This window comes from Diplotaxodon limnothrissa, linkage group LG2, assembly GCF_057381915.1.
Source record: "Diplotaxodon limnothrissa isolate DT_005_m linkage group LG2, D_limnothrissa_male_GT1.1, whole genome shotgun sequence".
NCBI lineage: Eukaryota > Metazoa > Chordata > Actinopteri > Cichliformes > Cichlidae > Diplotaxodon > Diplotaxodon limnothrissa.
Genome location: NC_140597.1, coordinates 14,453,986 through 14,474,851, shown reverse-complemented (window position 1 = coordinate 14,474,851; position 20,866 = coordinate 14,453,986). Strand labels below are relative to the sequence as shown.

The 20,866-nt window shown below is 42.9% G+C and overlaps 1 protein-coding gene across 1 annotated transcript; it reads left to right on the top strand.

Moving 5' to 3' along the window:
* The first annotated feature begins 1,809 nt into the window (after nt 1–1,809).
* On the top strand, nt 1,810–7,020 carry LOC146638295 (uncharacterized). The gene is made up of 5 exons (XM_085363742.1): nt 1,810–2,002; nt 2,167–3,062; nt 3,212–3,272; nt 4,229–4,382; nt 6,888–7,020. Exons 1-5 carry the CDS (start codon nt 1,810–1,812, stop codon nt 7,018–7,020), a joined length of 1,437 nt encoding a protein of 478 aa, XP_085219868.1.
* The last annotated feature ends 13,846 nt before the right edge of the window (nt 7,021–20,866 follow it).

The following is a 20,866-nucleotide window of genomic DNA, read 5'->3' as shown; positions in this document are numbered from 1 at the left end:
TAACTATGTTCACCCTGTGGAAGTCAAGCTTGGGTACAATGATAATGGGCAGAAGAGGCATTATCATTACATTCCAGTTCTGGAAAGCCTCACTGCATTGCTGAAAGAGGGAAATGCAGTTCAACAGAGTTTTAATTCTGTTTCTGCTGCTGATGGTGCAATCTGTGATATTACAGATGGGCATGTCATTAAATCTAATGCCATGTTTTCTTCAGATCCAGATTCTTTAAAGGTGATGCTTTTTCAAGATTCCTTTGAGGTGGCCAACCCTCTTGGATCTGCCAAACGAAAGCACAAAATTTTAGCTGTCTACTTAACCTTGGGAAATTTATGTACACACCACAGATCAGCTATTGACCAAATACAGTTGGTACTGCTCTGTTTAGAGGAAGACTGCAAATATTTTGGTGTGGATAAAGTTTTCAGTAAACTTGTGTCAGACTTGTGTGAGCTGGAGTTAAAAGGCATATCTTTTGAGGGCAAGCTGTATACTGGTACTGTTGCATGCATAATGGGAGATAACCTGGGCTCCCACATGATTGGTGGGTTTACAGAAAATTTCAGCTCTTGTGAGTATTTCTGTAGATATTGTCTTGTTACAAAAGATGACTTTAGGTCTAACTCACTCACAGTTGCCATGCATAGAGATCCTGTTGGATATAACGAGTCTCTGGATTTTTTGGAGAGTCACCCTGATGTAACAATGCATCATGGAATTAAAGGCAACAGTGTTTTCAACAGATTATCTAACTTTCATGTTTGTCAGCCTGGACTGCCACCATGTCTGGCACATGACCTTTTTGAAGGTGTTGTTGACTATGACATAGCACTATGTTTGCAGTTCCTAATAAAAACAAAAAAGTGGTTCAGCTATGAGTCACTAAATGACAGACTTGGATCTTTTTCTGGTGAAAGTGGTGACAAACCAAATGCCATTTCCAACAAGGGAATAAAGCTTGGAGGCCATGCAGCCCAGAACAGGTGGCTGTTGAGGTTTTTACCCATTTTGGTTCATGACAGAATTAAAGATGCTGACAATGCTGTATGGCTGCTTATACTTCTTCTGAGGGAGCTGGTTGAATTTGTCTGTGCACCTATGCTATCAGAGTCGCAGATTGCATACATGAAGGTACTCGTCGAAGAGTATGTGGAAATGAGGCAGGAGTTATTCCCACATGTAAATCTCAGACCAAAACACCACTATCTGCTTCACTATGCTGATTTGAGTTTACAGTTTGGTCCACTCATACATACGTGGACTATGCGCTTTGAAAGCAAGCATAGTTATTTCAAAAGGTGCATCAGGTCAAGTAAAAACTTCAAAAATGTGACCAAGTCTCTTGCTGATAGACATCAGTTGTACCAGGCTTATCAGAGTCATGGTGGCCTGTTCAGTCCACAGGTTCAGGTTTTCAACTCAACTACATTTTATCCAGATCTGTATGACGGTGGCATAAGAGCGGCAGTTGCAGACTTTGAAGTTACCTCAAGTAACTCAGTTGTGACAGATAAAGTTAAAGTCAGGGGTACTTCATATGAGAATGGTTTCCTTGTCCTAATGAGATACACCAAGAGACAGCTACAGTTAGGACAAATAGTAAGCATTGTTATTAAAAATGAAACAACTGTCCTTCTTTTGCTGAGGGAGAAAAATGCCAGCTGGGTGCCTGAGCTTGGGGTCTATGAACTTGAGAAAATTTGTTCTGATAAGCTCATTTGCAAAAATATTGACCAGCTTGGTGATTTTTCTCCCCTTTCCTTTTATCAGAAAGGTGCAAGGTCCCTCCTCCCGCTTAAGCATATGCCACTATGGAGCTAGTAAAAGAGTTGGTTAAAAAAGCTATGCCATTGCTCAGCAATGATCTCATGGATTTACTCATGGCTCGACTGGAAGTGATTGGAGTAAACAGTGTAGATGACCTTAACTTTGTCAGGATTGAGGACGTCGATGGAATTCTACCACCCATTCAGTGTCGAAGACTGATTCAGGCCTTCAGTGTCGGTAAGTCTTGGGGTGTGTGTGCAATTCTTTTTCCAAAGGAAATGCTGCTACCAAAGCAAAGTTATGAATAGATTTGTGTATACCTTCCCCAGATTGTTGAGACTAAAATTATGTGTGTGAGTAACTTTAAAAACTGAGCTAATATTAATTTGTGTATTTCATAGAGCAACAAGTTGGATTGGTCTCCATTTCAAGACCTTTGCCACAGAGTGACAAACTTCCCCAAACATCATCTCTAACTCCTGGTCCCATGGATTATTCCTTACCCTGTGAGCCATATGCTGTACCATGGCACAAAATGCCTCCCAACCTCATGCTTGCGTTGAGGGAAAAGAAGAGACCAAAGCCTAAGGAGAGAAGAGAACTTGTTCGTGTTATTATTGATGATGTCCTCTGTAAAGAAAACATACGACCAGGAAGAGCAAAGCTGCGAGAGATTGCAAGGCAGATTGTGCAGGAATATCCCTTCTCTTTTCAAGACAGAGAGCTCAGTGGAACTAAAGTCATTGGAACAGGATATGAGTCTTTGTTTATACAGCTAGAAAACAGAGTTGAAAATGTTAGGAGGCCATTAACGGTCTGCTCAGCAAAGAAAATGGCAGATGATGAAGCCAGAAAGAAGAAGCCTACATGTTCAGATTGGTATGGATGTGTTGAGTGGCAGCCTGCAGTTGAGGACACAGAAGAACTAGAAATTAGGCAAGATGAGTTAAAAAGAGCCTTCAACACTGACCGTCTTCAGGAATCATCTGTTCGAAAACTGATGGCTGAAACATATTGCATCCAACGTGCAACTATAAACAAAGGAACTGCTGTAAACAAAATAGTGGATGAGTGGCCCTTCCTTTTTGAGGCAGTCCACCTTTTTGAGCACACACAGACTCTCCTTGGCTTTGCAGTTCAAACAAGGCTATCAGAAGAACTAACAATCAAAGAAAAGCCCATAAAAGACTTTCTTAACTTAAAAGGCATCGAAATACTGGAAGGTCCATTATCACTGATAGCTGGAATTGCAAAGTACTTCAAGGAAAACCCTCACCATCTTATGTACCAAAATGAGGTGGGTTTAGCCCCCCCCCGGCTTAATGTACTCAAACATAAAATGTGCTTTTGCATGAAATGCCTTAAACTAAATGCAGACCAATCAATTGCATTGCCCAAGTAATGCTCACAATGACATTCCCTATGTTTCTGTGTTTTATTTTACAGCAACAGATATGCACAGCTGATGGACTGAGCATCCCATGCACCCCCTGCATACTTGCTATGGGTTTGTAGTCTATATTACACACTTTCCAGTTAAAAATCCGGGAATATTACCATCCAATGCATTAGCAGCATTAGATTTGAGAGGGTTGGTTGTCTTCAGACAGTATATAGACAACCAAATTAGTATAATTTTAAATAATTTAGAAGAACTAAAGACGAATATTACCAAATGTGTCAAAATGAACAAACTGGAGTTAAACATTGTCAAAACCATATGCACTGAGTTGGGTAACAGGAATGGTCTATAGATGAGATCTCAATTGAGCAGGTTGTTCAAATATCGTTATTAGGTTTTTTTCATTTTGTGTTGGTTTTTTATCTTCATCTTGGTCTAGTCATATCTATATGGTATACGTTTTCATCTCTGTTGTGATTGATGTCATCTGCTCACCTATTCATACATTTGGTCCTGTGCTGCTGAAAAGCATGTAAACCAAAAAATGTATTACTTTATTATTGTTGCTATTATTTTAATTAACTAAGTTATAGGCATGTCTTGTTATTCATACACATAGCTATTGTAAAAACTATGCCACATTTCCTTTAAGTACTGGTTTTAGTCATGGTCATATGCATATGACATAGCAATTGACATGTGGCTGTTATGAAGACCACTTTTTTTATACAGATTGGGCATGAAATGCTATATTATTAAAGCTAATTTACATTACAGATACCAACTCTAAAAAATAATGGCAATACTATCCGTGAAGTTGGATTTTAAAAAATATGTTTAAAGGTTTTAGAGCAGGTCACCTAAGAGACACTTGTGGAATTTAACCTGGTTGTCATTGTTTTTATGATATTAGTATACGGCTAATGTTGTTTTGATGTATATTTTTAACATGAACTCCCAAGAAGACGCTGTTTTAGGTCGCAACTAATGGCATCCTAATAAGCAAACGTATATGGGCATTTGTGATTGTCTTTAGTAATACTGATGTCTTATGCTTTAAGGTGACCAGCACTTCAAGGTAGCTGTTGACCAAGAAATTGTAAACGACCACATCAACTCCCCTATTGTGGCTCTGGCGTACACTTTTGCTTTGTTTTATGTCTTGAACATAAAATACCCAAAAGAGATGTCACTTACCCTGGAGTTCATTCAAAGGTAAGCACTTTGATTTTTCACTGGTTGAGCAGCATCGTATATGATACAGTCTTGGAGATTCTGAACAAACTGTTAGAAATGTAATCCTTGAGGATAGCACAAGGGTCTGATGTCTTTATAGAACAACATACCTGGCAGGTACACCACAGTTTCATGTGCTCAGGTTCACACAGAGTATATGTGACAGACTAGGGTTGTTGGATATATCGGATGACAATACAAAAACATCTGTTGTTTCCTATTACTCTATCGTTTGTTTTGTGGTGTCATAAAATAAACTGTTTACAGCAATATTTTTTCATCGTTTTGATGGTCACTGTAGCGGAGATATTAATTTCTTAAAGTTTTCTCTTATATTTAATATAACCACACCATGGACAGACAAACGCCTGTTTTTACGTGTTGTCGTTAGCAACAATGACGGTAAAACCACTGTGTGGCTCTGCTGTCCATTTGTTTGTTTTCCACGTAAACCTTCCACAATAAAGCTCAAGATCCTGTTGAGACTTTTCAAAATAAACCGAATCACGTGAAGTGTAAGCAGAGAGTTTACAGATGAGAAGAAAAAAAAAAAAAAGAGCCGTCAGGTGCTAAAAAATAAACCTTAGACTCAAACTTTGAAAGAAAATGGTGGCCGTTACAACTTGTCTAAAAATGTATAGTTTCATGCAACGGTTAAAACACTCGACTCCAGGTAAAGGACGCCCAGCTGGAAACACTTCACGCAAGTCGAGTTGCCCGAGATTCACAGAATTTACATAAAATATTACATTTTTGTGATTTATATCGTTGACAGGACGATAAATGTCTTATATCGGGATATGAGATTGTTGTCATGTCGCAGAACCCTATGACAGACAAGTCAGGGGCTGCGTCTGTGACCCAGCATTTTGAGTTTATTTTTGTATTTGTGATTTCTTATGTTGCAAAAGTGTCAAGTTCTTTTCAAGTTACGAAAAATTCCCATATGGGTTCTTGCTCCACCTGTTTTATCGAGCATGCATCGGTGGTGACTTGTGTGCACTTCGTACAGCTAAATATCCCAGAATGCATTTGGTCCAAAACCCAAACGCAGCAATGGTGGAGGAGAATGGCTAAAAACTTAATCTTTCTGGGTCACAAAACAAACTTTCAAGTTATTTTCAAGCGAGAATGTAGCTGTGTAAGCTTCAAATATCTGCTCGATTTATCAAGATACCAGATTTCCAAATATTCTCCGATGTTTTCGGAGACATCTGTTTCCCACCAGCTGGGAGGTCGAGGATTACTAGAGCCAGCAAGAACAGCAGACTCCCAGCCACACACACCCCTTCCCCCTCCTCCCCCCGCAGTCTTTAACTACTCAGGTTAAAAATGGTATAGAAGTCTCTTAGATAACTTCGAAATGTTAATGTTTGGTTTATTTCAGTGTTTTATTTGTTCCTGAGTAAATCGGTTTGGCTGAGATTAAAATTAAGCTTCATAACATATTAATCACAGTTAAATTAAGAGGGGACGGCAGTAAAAACTCTGTACCTGTGACATCATCAAGTATGCTGGTGTTCCAAGTTTGAAGCCTGATCTTAAAAGTAGAGATAGTGTCTGTCTCCTGAATCCAAACTGGAAGCTGGTTCCACAGAAGAGGGGCCTGAAAACTGAAGGCTCTGCCTCCCATTCTACTTTTAAATACTCTAGGAACAACAAGTAGGCCTGCAGAGCGAGAGCAAAGTGCTCTAATAGGGTGATATGGTACTACAAGGTCATTAAGATAAGATGGGGCCTGATTATTTAAGACCTTGTATGTGAGGAGCAGGATTTTGGATTCAGTTCTGGATTATTAATATTGTTTCCACTTCCCCTGATCACCTCCTGTGGGTATTTAGTCTGTGTTTTCATTCAGTCTTTGTCAGGTTGTCTGTGTTCCTTCCTCCATTTCGAGTCACAGTTGTCATAGTTTAGTTTCTTCCAGTTTAGGTTTTTGTTTAGTTTCCATGGCATGACCATTTTCACAGTGCGTCTGGGGAGGCTTGTCTTTTGGGAATTGTCTTCTAAGTCTTCAGATTGTATGGCATCCAGGTTTATATGCCCATCAAACTTGACTGCAGAGATCAAGAGTTTCTGCTGAACTGTCTTGACAACATTAAGTTCTGTGGAGGATCAGTTTCTTTCATCTTAATGAAAAGAAGACTGGAGTTAGCTGCTTTGGTAATTTTGACCCCTCAAGCAATTCTTGCAATCAGTAATTTGACTCTTCCTTCTCACGCTGTCACGCATGTATGAAATTTGGGTATGATTTTTGATAGGTTTTAAAATGGATAAACAAATAATCCTGTGGGCGTTTTTTTTTTTTTTTTTTTTTTTTTTGTATGGCAAACTTAAACTGACACAGAGCACGGCGGTGATTAAAGTTACTATCTTCCCTAAGTATGTAGTTCCTAAGTATGTAGCTTAGCCTATACATTAGCCTGTAGTTTTCATTCATATTTTATGAGTGTGTAATCAAAAACTATTTTCTATTTCCTAAAGAGTGTTCCTGGGAATAAATCCAGAACGAGGGTCAAAGGCTGAGATGAAGGGAATGAAGCAACTACACGTTCCACCGAGACTGCTCAAGTTCCTGTCTGAACTCAACAACTTTGAAAATCCCTGGAAAATTTGAAATGAAACTGGAAATCAAACTGGAACTTTTTGGGCTGCTTTTAGTAGGTTATTCAAATGGACAAAGGTACTGAGAGGATGCACTCACGTACACATGGAACTCGGTCTTCTCTCCTTCATGCTTGCTATCTCCCTAAACTGTACATCATATATTTGAAGTTTCATATTGAATAGCAAGCAAGAATTAAACAGCTTTTTGAAATGGACAAAAAAATGCAATTTTATAAACAATGCTAGATGAAATTCCCATGTTTTGCATTGGTAAAACATAGCATAAGAGATCTGTTTGTAGTAAATGTTCACAATGAAACCACTATAGCATTTGTATTGGTTTAGAGCTACTGGTGGTTATTTCTTGAAATTTGTACCTTGTATTAAAACATTCACATAACATTTCTTTTATTGTTTAAAGTGCATCTTTGTAAAACATTGTTTTGCACATTGTTGATTGTTTCAGATTATTGGTCTTCATTGACTTGTTTAAATAGGTTTAATTACATTTTTACCAATGGCAGGGGCTTGATTTTCTTCTACTGAAGTAATTTGCCATTTACAGCTGTTATTTATGTATCCATGTTATTCAGAAACATCAGACTGAAACTGAATTTGTGATATAAATGTCCATAGCGGTGCTATTTTGAAGCTCTGTTCATTATGTAATATTTATGTATCTTAATGTATTGTCGTTTTAAGCACCCCATGGAAATTATTAAATCCTTGGAATATGATTTTGTTTTTTTTTGTTTGTTTGGTTTTGGAGGGGGAGGGGTGTAAGGGTTTTGGAGAACTCTCCATACTTTAAATTTACGGAATTGTCTGTATTAGAAATAACAAAACTGTCCGTGAATGGTACGGAGAATATACTGTGAATTTACGGAATTATCCGTATTAGAAATAACAAAACTGTCCGTGAATGGTACGGAGAATATACTGTGAATTTACGGAATTATCCGTATTAGAAATAACAAAACTGTCCGTGAATGGTACGGAGAATATACTGTGAATTTACGGAATTATCCGTATTAGAAATAACAAAACTGTCCGTGAATGGTACGGAGAATATACTGTGAATTTACGGAATCATCCGTGTTGTGGGTTGAAGGAAATTACTGTAAATAGTCCGTAGAAAAACAGAAAATGTACTGGCAGAAAATTACCAGGACATTTCCCGTATTTTGACGGAGGATTTTCTAACAGTGTAAGTCACTGACAATCACAGCAAAAGCTCAGATTATTTGTTACCAGACAATCAGCTGGGGCAATCGTGGCTCAAGAGTTGGGAGTTTGCCTTGTAATTGGAAGGTTGCTGGTTCGAGCCCCGGCTTGGACAGTCACGGTCGTTGTTCTCCTTGGACAAGACACTTCACCTGTTGCCACCTACTGGTGGTGGTCAGAGGGCCCAGTGCCGCCAGTGTCCGGCAGCCTCGCCTCTGTCAGTGCGCCCCAGGGTGGCTGTGGCTACAATGTAGCTTGCCATCACCAGTGTGTGGATGACTGGATGTGTAAAGCGCTATGCAAATACAGGCCATTTATCATTTACAGTACCACACCGATGAGGAATACTGGCTCTGCATGGGTGAAATCTCAGACAGGGTGCTGCAAAAAAAAGCTTCTTGTGATTACGCTGACTGCTACGATTATGCCATAGTTTGCGTGGCAGACCATTTGCTCCCTGAAATGTAGTGAAACCTGGTAATGAGCTGAGCTCGACTGCAACCAACAATTTTCAAAAGGAATCACGCTTCTCACTGTTTCACTACCACTCGCCAAGCAGTTTATATTTGCAGACAAGTTGGGGTCGTCAACGCAAACTGCAGGTAACCACAGCAACCTGAGACATGGCACGCTGTGGAGGTCTCCCCCCAACATGACTGCAGAGGGAGCATGCTCTGCACAGCTATACGGCAACGAGTCACGAGTACACAGACTGAAGGTTGAACTCAGAGTTGAAGCAACACTGTCGTCATTCTCTGTGCACCTTGGAAGCAGATGAAGAAGAAAGACACATACAGAAAGTGAGCACATGCTTACGTGCACGTTTGCTTGATGCTTAAAGTTGGAGCTCTCGCTGGTCTCTATACACATCAGCTGACTTTGAATCATGTCAGCTAGTCCTCCCAGCTGAACTTAGTTCACTCTCATTCTGCTAAAATGACAGAAAACACTGTACAAACCATATTTTCTTGGCTACAGATCTAATAACATGGTTAAAGTTCATTATTTTTCACAATTATCAGATAATTAACATCAGATATTGCTTAATCAACAAAATTATGTGTGGTGGATTTCATGAACAAAGAAGCCTCACATGCAATCACCAGCAGCACGAACACATGAAGAAACCATCCAGCCAGCTTCCCCCTCTCCCCATAAATAACAGTGATAGTAAAAAATTTAATCTGAGAGTCTAAATGTAGATCACCCCCGGCCTTCACCCCTGGGCGGCTCCTGTCAAAGCGACTTCATGGAGAAACAGATAAACTCATTCAGCTTCAGCCGGCCAGCATGAATCACAGCAATAACGCAGCATTATCTGCTATGATTTATGCATCAGGTAACAAGCCCACACAGGAAGTGATGCAGAGCTCCCTTCCCTCCCTCCCTGGAGCTCAGCCCTTTTGTACGGTCTCTTAGCACAGTGACCTCACACCAGCCACGTTATTGGTCAGATGATGTCATTAAAAATGCTCCAACAGCACAAAGACGGTCCAGAGATCCGGTTCAGGGACTCCAATTAGCTGAAGTGCCTGCACACAACCTTGATGAAGGAAAAATGATTGGAGAGTAAAGTTCGATATTTATTGTGAGGATGGAGCAAGTTCATGAAGCTTGAGCTTTATTTAGAAATCTTCTTCATGCAGCAGTCAGGTCATCTTTGATAAAGATGTTCTTCACCTTCACTTAGCAGAAATATTCATTTCACTGTAGCATCAGTATAAAAGCAGAACTGTGCAGTATGAACCATGAATACAATATAAAACAACAGAAAATGGCTAAAGTTAGGGGAGGGCAAAATACAATATCCCACCATCTAACACAGAACATGATGAATATAAAGTTCTTTACCTTTCAAGTAGAGATGGCATGATACCACTTTTTTAATGTCCGATACCGATACCATAAATTTGGATATCTGCCGATACCGATATGAATCCGATATAGTGTTTTTTAATAAATAAAAATGTTTTTTTAATATCTTGCTGCTTTTTGTATAAGTTCATACTCAAGTTACAAAAAAACAAACACTAAAGCTATTCTGTTATACCTGTATGCAAAAAATATACTGCACCCAAAATATTTCATAGTTCAGCAACACTGATCAATCTAATAAACTTAAACCTACTCCATCCTCCCTATTCTGGTATTTTAAAGAGTAAGCAACCTAACTAATAGGGTTCTAAAAAAAGGGAACCACCTCATGATGCTTAATCGATGTAATCAACTTTAATTTGATGCAGTGTGGGAAATAAAATGCACAGAACTCAATTATTTTTCAAGAATAATTAAATAGATTCAACATCTTTCTTCAACAGAATTGCAGACTGCACAGATGGAAAAAGTACTATAGCTTACTAGGGTATATTAGACTTAACAGTTACTATATACAGTAACGGACTTCTATACATTTTTCATCAGATTAAAACTTTGGGTGTAAGATTCGGATAATTATTTATTAAAAGCTAGACATTTTAAATGAGAATAAGAAAGAAAAGTATGTCTTTGTGCCCCCCTTTTCCCTGTTCATGCCCTATCGGCCCCCCTGGCTAAACTTTGCTAGATCCGCCCCTGCACAGTTACCAGCTGTCAGCTATGTAGAAAAGGATCCTGGTGTAAAAAGTAATATTAAATAAATTCTAACAACAGCTTATCAAGCTTAAACGTGCTGCTGTTGTTCAGCCGCTGGTTTCCTCTTTCTGGCGCGAAGTGGGCAATAAACAAACAAGAGAGACGGACTCACGACAGAAAAGCCAATCAGCTGATCATTGATCAGTTTCATGATTGAAGTAGCAGCAGGAGAGAGAGAGAGAGAGAGAGAGAGAAAAGAGGCACTCGCTCCATATATCGGTTCTTAAGCTTAACGTGGGAATGCTTTACAAACATTCAGAGATGGACTTACACACTTGCTTTACTTCCTTCTGAGATCACGTTGTCGGCGATGAAATGCCGGGTTGGTAGCGAAACTCCAAATGCTCAACCAGACCACTGACAGGTCTCACATGCCACAGCCGCTCTATCACGTGACGCATACTGCTCCGAGTGCTAAGGTTATGAGGCGAGTTACCGCGTGTCGCAAGCTTTGTGAGGTGCTTTTTTTGATATTGAACGGATCGGATTACATTTTTTATTTCTCTCCGATATCCGATCCAGTAATTTAGGTCAGTATCGGACCGATACCGATACGTAATATCGGTCCATCTCTACTTTCAAGCATTTCTCAAATACATTACAGGCCTCTCAGTCTCCAATGCCACTGATTCTATGAGTATACTGCACAACAAAGAAAGTTTTGTGAAAATGTGCAGAAAAATAACTTCATTGCTTCTGAAGAAGCTTTTCATGAGGACTCAAGGTTAAAGACAAGTTATTCAACTTCCTCCGTCTTCATCATGAACACTGTGACACCATCAGACTCTGGCACGAAGAGAGGAAAGAGAGCCCAGCCACGGCCCGCTGACACTCAGTCAGTGTGAAACACAGAGCTCACGTGTGGACCTGAGAATCCTGCAAATCCATATCTGAGGTGTGACATTTACACCAAGCACGGAGAAATCTGGCTGGGATTAATGAATCCCGACTCCAACAGCCAACTGTCACACGCCACCTGAAGTGGAGCAGAAGAGAAGCGATCCGATAATCTTTCCACAGAGTCACCTGCACAGACCTGTGAATCTTACTTCCTCTGCACAGAAATTCTTGGAAAAAGACTCTTTGCATCATCGAACTAAACAGCAAGATGGTTTGAGCTTTTAGGGAGGGAACACAACTCAACGCAGTCACGGTAAAAAAGAGCCAAACCTAAAAAAACTGGTTGTGCGAGTGAGTATGGCCTGAGCCACGACCAGCGTGTGTTCTGTGAACTGAGCAGCGGCTGGCTTGCTGGTATCATCCTTGCAAAGATGACAGCACAGATGCTGGCATGCTTTGTGATTCGGCCTTGTTGGAGCTCGTCATGCACATCCTGATTTTTTTAACCAGCAAGTGTCTAAACAGGTTGCTTTGCTTTTCTGTGCTTCCCACTACAGAATAATTTATGTTATACTTTGTTTTTGCTACAGAAGAATATTTATTTTATTAATATTTTACATTTACAATTTTTTTCCTGGGGACCCCATGACACCCTATGTTTGTTTTTAACATAGTTCACGGTGGAGAACAGCTGCTGACATAATGTGGATCCGAAGATCCAGAATTGTCTTACCTGGGGTTGAAAGTCTCGATAAATGCACGGTGTTTCGGCAGGTATATTGGCTTCCGCAAGTGTGACGCTTATTTTGAGTGATCAAAAAAAAAATTAAAAAAATAGAATATAATTTTATATTTCAATATCACAATAATCTTCCAATTTAGAACTACAAGTTAAAAAAGAACTAACATAAATAAAATACACTTCAGCTAATTACTTAAAAAATAATAATTTATTTTCCCAAACCAGCGGAGGACTAAAGGACTAAAGAGCCGCATGCGGCTCCGGAGCCGCAGGTTGCCGACCCCTGTCCTAAACAGTCGATTCAAATGACAGTCAGCATAATTTTTGAGTCATCAACCATTAGAGTATAATTCAAATGTTACTGAACAAAGCTCGAATGAAAACAATGTTTTTCAAAAATAAAATGCCTAAAATGCACTGTTCCAAATTATGAAGCACACAGAGTTTCAAAACATTTTATAGGTTGTAGAGAAATGAAAATGGCCATTTGTTGAATTTGCAGCATTAGTAAAAAACATCTCAACAGGACAAGTTACATACTCACATATTTGATAGCAGTTTCACAATTCTTGCATGAAACGTGAGTTCTTGGAAAGTTTCTGCTTGAATGTCTTTGCAGAAACAGAGCTGCCTTACAGAGCTGCTGTTTGGATGTGAACTGCCTCCCCACCCTCAGAAAAACCTACATACTTTACAGAGGTCATTTTCACACCTTCAGGGACCCTAAAGGGGCCGACCAGCAATGTTCCCTCTAATTTTTCATGCGTGTGAGCGAACACACAAACTCCCTGAGCGGTCCCTTGGACCACTGTGAGCAACAGTAGACGTGTGCACTGTGGTCACGCCAGCATCGAATCCATCCAAGTTACATGGTTTATTAAAATAATCAAATTACAGCATTTACATTTATGTTAGACTACTTTTAACTAACTGCTTTAGCCCACTTGCAATGAAAATGTAAAAAAAAATCTAGTCATTGACCTGTGTAGTATGTTAACACTATTGGAAGTAAAAGTAACTTGAACTCCAATTTTGAAAACACAACTTTCTTTCTTTTTTAAATAAAGTTCTGACTTGTATTATGAGTATGAGTCTGTGGTCTGGGAGAGAGTCCTGTAACTCTCTGTCTGCAAAATATAGTATATAATTAGGGCTGGGTATCGTCACTGATTTCTAGAATCAATTCGATTCTGACTCACAAGGTCCCGAATCGATTCGATCCATGATTCGATTAAATTCGATTCGATTCGATTTGAATATGGGAAATTTTGACAGTCAGAAATATTATAATTCAGATCAGTACATTTACATATTTTTGTATCTATAAAAAGGAAGCTGACACACGCAAGACTTTATCAAAGGTGTGAGCGTCACAGCAGATGCCTTTGTGTCAAAGTAGCTAAAGATAAAACACAGAAAAACATGGTTTTCCTGGCCTGGGATTTTATACAAATATTCTGCAGTACATCAAAAACGAAAAAAAAAACCCCATTAATCAACATATGAACATTACCTCTGATAGGTTTGTAGGTTGAACCCATCCGCTGGAACGTTGAAGGCAATATAATTACACTGCAAAGCAAGACACAAGTAGGCAAAGTTCTTCATATTACTCGTGCACGGGAGAAAACCGGACAGAGCGCCGTTCCTTCGCTTGACCCCAGTTGCTCTCGTCCGTTCTCCCGTACCACTGTTCTTTTATTGAGGTTACATGAATATGCATAAGTTCATTAACATATGACGTCTACATACACACAAAGAGTACCTTGCCTGTGTGTGTGTGTGTGTGTGTGTGTGTGTGTGGACTGCTGATCAAAGGGTCAAACATCCTTGGTCAGGAAGAGGGTAGCCTCCCCCTCACCCTAGATAGATAACACGGTGAGGAAGTCCAGCAGTTCATCTAAACAAAGAGCACTTAGACTAAAACAGATGCAACTACGTTAATCCTACCATAAAACAATAAGACACGGTATGACCTCTCATGCTCCCAAAGTGCTGTCTAATACACACAAAGTTTGCAGACTATCAAGGATCAAAACCTCTACCAATCTACAACTAATTACAAAACTCTAAGCATATATAAGTAAATATTTCTAAGCATAAATGACAATCAACAATACAAATCTAACATTCCCCCCTTTTTGACCTTTATGCTTGAAAAGCTCCCAGTTATGATCACCTCATGTCTGACAGTTTCAATGCAAACATTTTTATACACATGTGACGGAGTTACAGCTGGAGCTAGCACTACGGCAGCAACGGCTACGCCAAGCACGGCAACGGCAAGCAGCCCCCGAATGGTACTGCCTACACCGGCGCGGCAGAGGGAATACGGGGAGTCGCCAGCGGAGGTTCCCTCTCGTCAGTCCCAAGGAGGGATTAGCAGTATCGACCCGTCAGGGGGAGAGTGGAGGCGATCGGCGGGGCCGAAGATCCCGCCTTATCAGATGGGGGAAGATATTGAGAACTATTTGTTGTGTTTTGAGCGGGTGGCCAGAACATGGAGATGGCCAGAGAGCGAATGGGCCTGTCGGCTAGTTCCACTGCAAGCGGGGAAGGCGTTGGAGGCCTATACTGCAATGGATGAAGAAAGAGCCCATCGGTATGAAGATCTCAAAACTGCCTTGTTAATTAAATTTGACATTTCACCGGAAACGTATCGGCAGCGGTTTCGCTCTAATATAATTCCACCTGGTGAGAGCCCCACCGAGACCTATTATCGCCTGAAAGGACTTTATCGACGCTGGCTCCGACCAGAGCAGCACACGAAGGACGAGATGGGAGAAGCGATCATCTTGGAGCAGTTAATTCGAGTACTGCCAGGGGAGGTGAGGACCTGGGTGAGGGAGCATGAGCCAGCAGATGGACTGGCCGCTGCTAAGCTGGTGTCACAGTACTTCAACGCGCGTAAAGGAGCACCACCTGCACGCTCATCTGGGACGCCACAGCGACCACCACTGCCATCGTCGGGGTTTTTGAAGAGGGAGAGCAACCCCGAGCCACCCGGGATCCCCAAGGTATCTAATCTACGAGGAGCGGGTAAGGACTTTCTTTGTTATTATTGCCAGCAGCCAGGCCATAAAGCCTCGGTGTGCCCTATTCGGAAGGCCAAAGTCACGGGGGCCTGCTATGCACCCCGGCTGGAGGCGGAGCCTACAAGGGTCCAGCCAGTGGATGTGCAACGCTATAAAAAAGTGATAGTAAATGGTCAGCAGGTTACTGCTTTGCTGGACACTGGTAGTTTCATGTCATTAATTAAGCAAAGCTTGGTACCAGTGAACTGTGTGGATTACAGCAGACAAGAAGAAGTGTTATGTGTGCATGGTGATAAACACCCATACCCAAAGGTGGAAGTAACAGTGACTATTAATGAACAGCCATACCTATTGTCAGTTGGGGTGGTACAGAATTTGCCGGTAGAGGTTATTCTGGGGATGGACTTGCCTGTGCTTATGGATTTGTTGCAAGAAAAAGAAGAACGGGCCACAGAGACTGAGAGGGGGGAAGCGGGGAAGGTTAAAGTGAATGTGTTAGGCCCGGTGGTCACTAGGGCCCGGGCGAAGGCTGAATGCCAACCCCTGCCAGACTTTGACAGTAGTCTGTGCGATGGTGGCACGAAAGGGCCAAGAAAATCTCGCCGCCAACGCCGCTTTGAGAAGCAGCTATGGTCAAAAGAGCCGGACACTAAGAACATGAAATGGGATGTGCCCGAAAATATCTCTGTGTTGCAAAGGGAGGATGAAACGTTAAATGTGTTGTTCGCTAATGTGATTGAAGGGGGAACGGGGAAATGGGGAGGGAAAGAGAAGTTTATTCTTGATAAAAATGTGTTGTATGCAGTTGACGGGGACCACCAACGGCTTGTGATTCCTGCTAGTTGTAAATCCCTCATTTTGCACTTAGCACACACCCTCCCCTGGGCAGGTCATTTGGGTCGCCAAAAAACTTATCTGCGAGTTAGCTCTCGTTTCTTTTGGCCGTCGATGTACACTGATGTCCAAAATTATTGCCGTACATGCCCTGTATGTCAGAAAACATGTCCAGCCCGCAAATCGGACCGGGCCTTGCTACAGCCCCTTCCAATCATCTCCACACCCTTCCGTAGGATAGCTATGGATATTGTGGGTCCGCTGGTAAAAAGTCGCCGGGGTCATCAGTACATTTTGGTGGTGTGTGATTATGCGACCCGTTTTCCAGAAGCGGTCCCGTTGCGTGCGCTCACGGCACCTAATGTTCTGCGTGCACTGGTACAGTTGTTTTCCCGGGTGGGGATACCAGATGAGATTTTGACTGACCAAGGGACTAACTTTACCTCTAAGTTGATGCAGCTCTTCCACAAGCAGCTAGGCATTTCTGCCATCAGGACGTCACCTTACCATCCACAGACAGATGGGTTGGTGGAGAGGTTCAACCAAACTTTGAAGAGGATGTTGCAGAAGTTTGTGTCAGACACTGGGAAAGACTGGGACCAGTGGCTACCTTTCCTGCTGTTCGCGTACAGAGAAGTTCCCCAGGCTTCCACTGGTTTCTCACCATTCGAGCTACTCTATGGTTGGGACGTGCAGGGGCCCTTGGATCTCCTCCGGAAGTGTTGGGAGACTCCTGCTTCGGCTCAAAATGAGAAAGGAGTGGTGCAGTTTGTGCTGGAGATGAGAGTGATCGAGCCGTCCTGCTCTGAATGGTGTAGCCCGGTGGTCATTATCTTCAAGAAAGATGGCTCCCTACGTATCTGCATTGACTTTCGGAAGCTTAATGCCATTTCTGAGTTTGATGCTTACCCCATGCCCCGAATCGAGGATTTACTGGAGAAGATCGGAGCAGCCAGATACATCACTACTCTGGACCTGTGCAAGGGGTACTGGCAGGTGCCACTGGAGGAGTCGTCGAGACAGTACACCGCCTTCAGGACCCCTGCCGGCCTGTTCCAGTTCACAGTGATGCCATTTGGCCTACATGGGGCACCAGCCACCTTTCAAAGGCTGATGGACAAATTACTACAGGGGTGTGACCCCTATAGTGCCGCTTACCTGGATGATGTAGTGATCTTCAGCAACACCTGGGAGGAGCATCTGCAGCACTTATCCGAAGTCTTGGGAAGAGTTCATAAGGCAGGATTGACCCTCAACCCCACTAAATGTGAGTGGGCACGGCAGGAGACCCGCTACCTTGGCTACCAAGTGGGCAGGGGTGAGGTGCGCCCGCAGATGGATAAAGTGGAGGCTATCCAGAACTGCCCTCGGCCTCGCACTAAAAAGGAGGTCCGGTCTTTCCTGGGGCTGGTTGGTTGGTACCGAAGGTTTGTGCCCCAGTTTGCAACCATTGCGGCCCCTCTTACTGCGTTGACCGGTAAGAACCAACGGAATCCGGTCATATGGACCGCAGAATGTGAACAAGCTTTCCAGGGGCTGAAAACCTGCCTGTGTACGACCCCAGTTCTCTGGAGCCCGGACTTCAAAAAGAGGTTTTTGGTCCAGGTGGATGCCTCCAAAAGTGGCCTGGGAGCAGTGCTGGCTCAAGGGGACCCTGGAGAGGAACATCCAGTCCTATACTTAAGCCGCAAGCTGCTGCCACGGGAGACCAACTACTCGACGGTGGAAAAAGAGGCCTTAGCTATTAAGTGGGCGTTGGACAAGCTCAGGTATTATTTACTTGGAAGAGAGTTTGAGCTGGAAACCGATCACCGAGCGCTCACTTGGATCCAGTCCATGAAGGATCATAACAGTCGACTCACCCGCTGGTACCTGTCACTGCAGCCTTTCAGATTCACCATCCGTCATAGACCAGGCAAGCTCAATGTGGTGGCAGATTATCTTTCCAGGTTGCCGCACATCGGCCACCTCCGGGTGGAAGGGGATGATGTGACGGAGTTACATCGCCCAGCCGCAGACAGCTGATCGGGGCGTATATACGCACCGCCACCATTAGTTCTAACAGACACCAATAAACAAAAAGGGGTGAAGGGGGGGGGATTTGGAGCAGCATAGAGGGTGGCCAACTTATTTCCCCTTACCTTGTTAATAAAGTCGGTCGAGGAGATGCGCTGTGATCTCCAATGATGCGGGATGATGCAAGCCGATGGTATGGTGTTCCGGGGTTTAAATAATGGGTTCACGTGGGCTTGGATGGTCACGTGAACTGCATCCTTTGTTTGGATTGTTTTAATGTTTTGTGAAACATTGTAGGCTGATTGGAAGTTGCCTAAGAGTCTGTATATACATGTGTGTTGTGAGACTACAGTGGGAAAGAAGCTGAGGGGGGACAGTGAGGATTAAAGTAATAATAAAGAAATGATTGTTACGTCTAGGGGGAGGGGCTACGGGATATAAGAGACAGGTCATACGGGGTGGGAGAGAGAGTCCAGTGAGCTGTTACAAGGAGGGTAACATGCAGGCTGGGTCGGGTATACAGACGTTTTGTTGACACTGACCCAAGTCAATTCTATTTGCTGTAAATAATTTTCTGTGCACTGGGGAGGCCGGCTAAATAAATTATCCACACTAAAAGACCTTACCGACTACGCCTGTGTTTGTTGTCCGGGAGAGGATTAAAAGAGGACCCCGCGACAACACAGCATATGTCAAATCACCCTAAATTACTGTAAAAGTACACAGTTTAACAAATGTATTAGCAGTTATCCCATTCCTCATTGATCTCATCTCATGGCAAACTGCATCCTACAAGCAAACAAAGAAATTGTTAATTTAATAGTGAAAATAAGAAGATAACATTTTCAAAAACATCTCAGCTTGGTGGTGCTTCCTCCGGGTGTGCGCATCACATGTCTCTCTGCAGAGTGGTTTAAGCTCTGCAGGGCGTCATGAATGTCTCTTCCAGTTGTTTCCATCATTGTCCATAGGACCTGAGTCCAAATGTATGTAGAATAGACATTCAACCATACCAGTTAGTTTTGTTGTTTGTCAACATGGGTCTCAGCTATTTCCAAAGCTGCAGACCTCTCAGCACTCTAGTTTTATGGCCTCTACCAACCCCCATCACCTCACTTCAGGCCTTCGTCCTGTGAGGGGGATATTTATTTATTTATTTATTTTTTGCCTGTCCCGTTTGGCTCTTTTGCCATCAGAATTGTTGTCTAAAGGCAAAGAAAGATGCCCAACGGATTTACTTTACCAAATTGACCATCCCAGCCTTGCCATAATGGTCCATTTGATTCACCTTTTATTGTTTATTTTATTTTCACTTACTGAACATGGGACAGACTTGACTGGGGGAAAGAAGGGGAGAAAGAAAGAGGGAAAGAGAAACAGCTGAGAAGAAGGACGGGGGAGAAGGGCAAAAACCAAAAACCAACAGAATGAGCAGAAAAAGAAAAAAAGAAGAAAAAAAGAAAAAAAATGCATATATCAATCACCTGGGTCACCTGCTGAGAAAGAAAAAAGAAAACAAGCAGAAGAGAACAAGAGTAATAGAATAAACAACATCACAATGATATATGGGAACATGACAGTAAATACTAAATATTAAACATTATTGTGCAGCACATAAGATCAACAGAACACAGTGTGCTTTGAGGTAGGAGCCAAAAAGGGTGTAGTTTGTGGGTGTGATCACCCGTGTGTACACCTGTGAGCATGGACGTGCTTGTTTTTTGTTTTTTAAAAGGTTCCTTCATGTAATGATCTGCTAGAGGGTGTGGGGGGGCCACAGCCCCGTCCTCCAGGGCATGAAGCAGGTATGGAGGAGATCAAAACTCCAGACATCCAGAGGCCCCCAGAACACAAGAGACCAAGGAAGACCAACAGAGGGGCAGCCGCGCCACTGTCCCAGAAAGAGCTGAGGAGAGTCCCAGATGAGGGCTCACTCAGCAGCCGCGGAGCAGAAGCCAGGGGGAGTTGCAGTGACGCGCCCGTGAGCTCCGCCGGCAGCCAGCCGTGCCTGAGTGACCGAGCCCCAGGCCGAGAGGCCGGGGGCACCCCACCTCCGAAGTGGCCCGAGCAAGCCCCATGCTCCAGGCCCCGATAGGCGGCCGCCAAGGAGTGAGCCGGTGTGTACCTGGACGCCCATCCCCGGACACAAAGAACCACCAACGCACCGACGTCTGAGGGAGTCTGCCACTGGCAGGGGAAGTGGTGGTAGGGGGAGATAGGCCTCCATACCTTGGAGGGCCTAAGATGTCCCCAGAGAGGTGGCGCCTGACACCCAACCTGACATATAGACACAGAAATACAGGCACACACATATACAAACATCCATTCCCACCCTCATGCTCTCATATGCACTTACTCCACACTCAACCAACGTGGAGACAGACATAAAGAGACGCTGTACACACGATCACACTCCCCAAGCGTACTCTAAGCCCCGGGTCTAGGTACCCTTGCCCCTGGAGGGGGAGGAACTGCACCCAGACCCAGGTGGTGTTACCCTTTTCCCTGCGGTGGGGGGAGGCAGACCGCCCCGA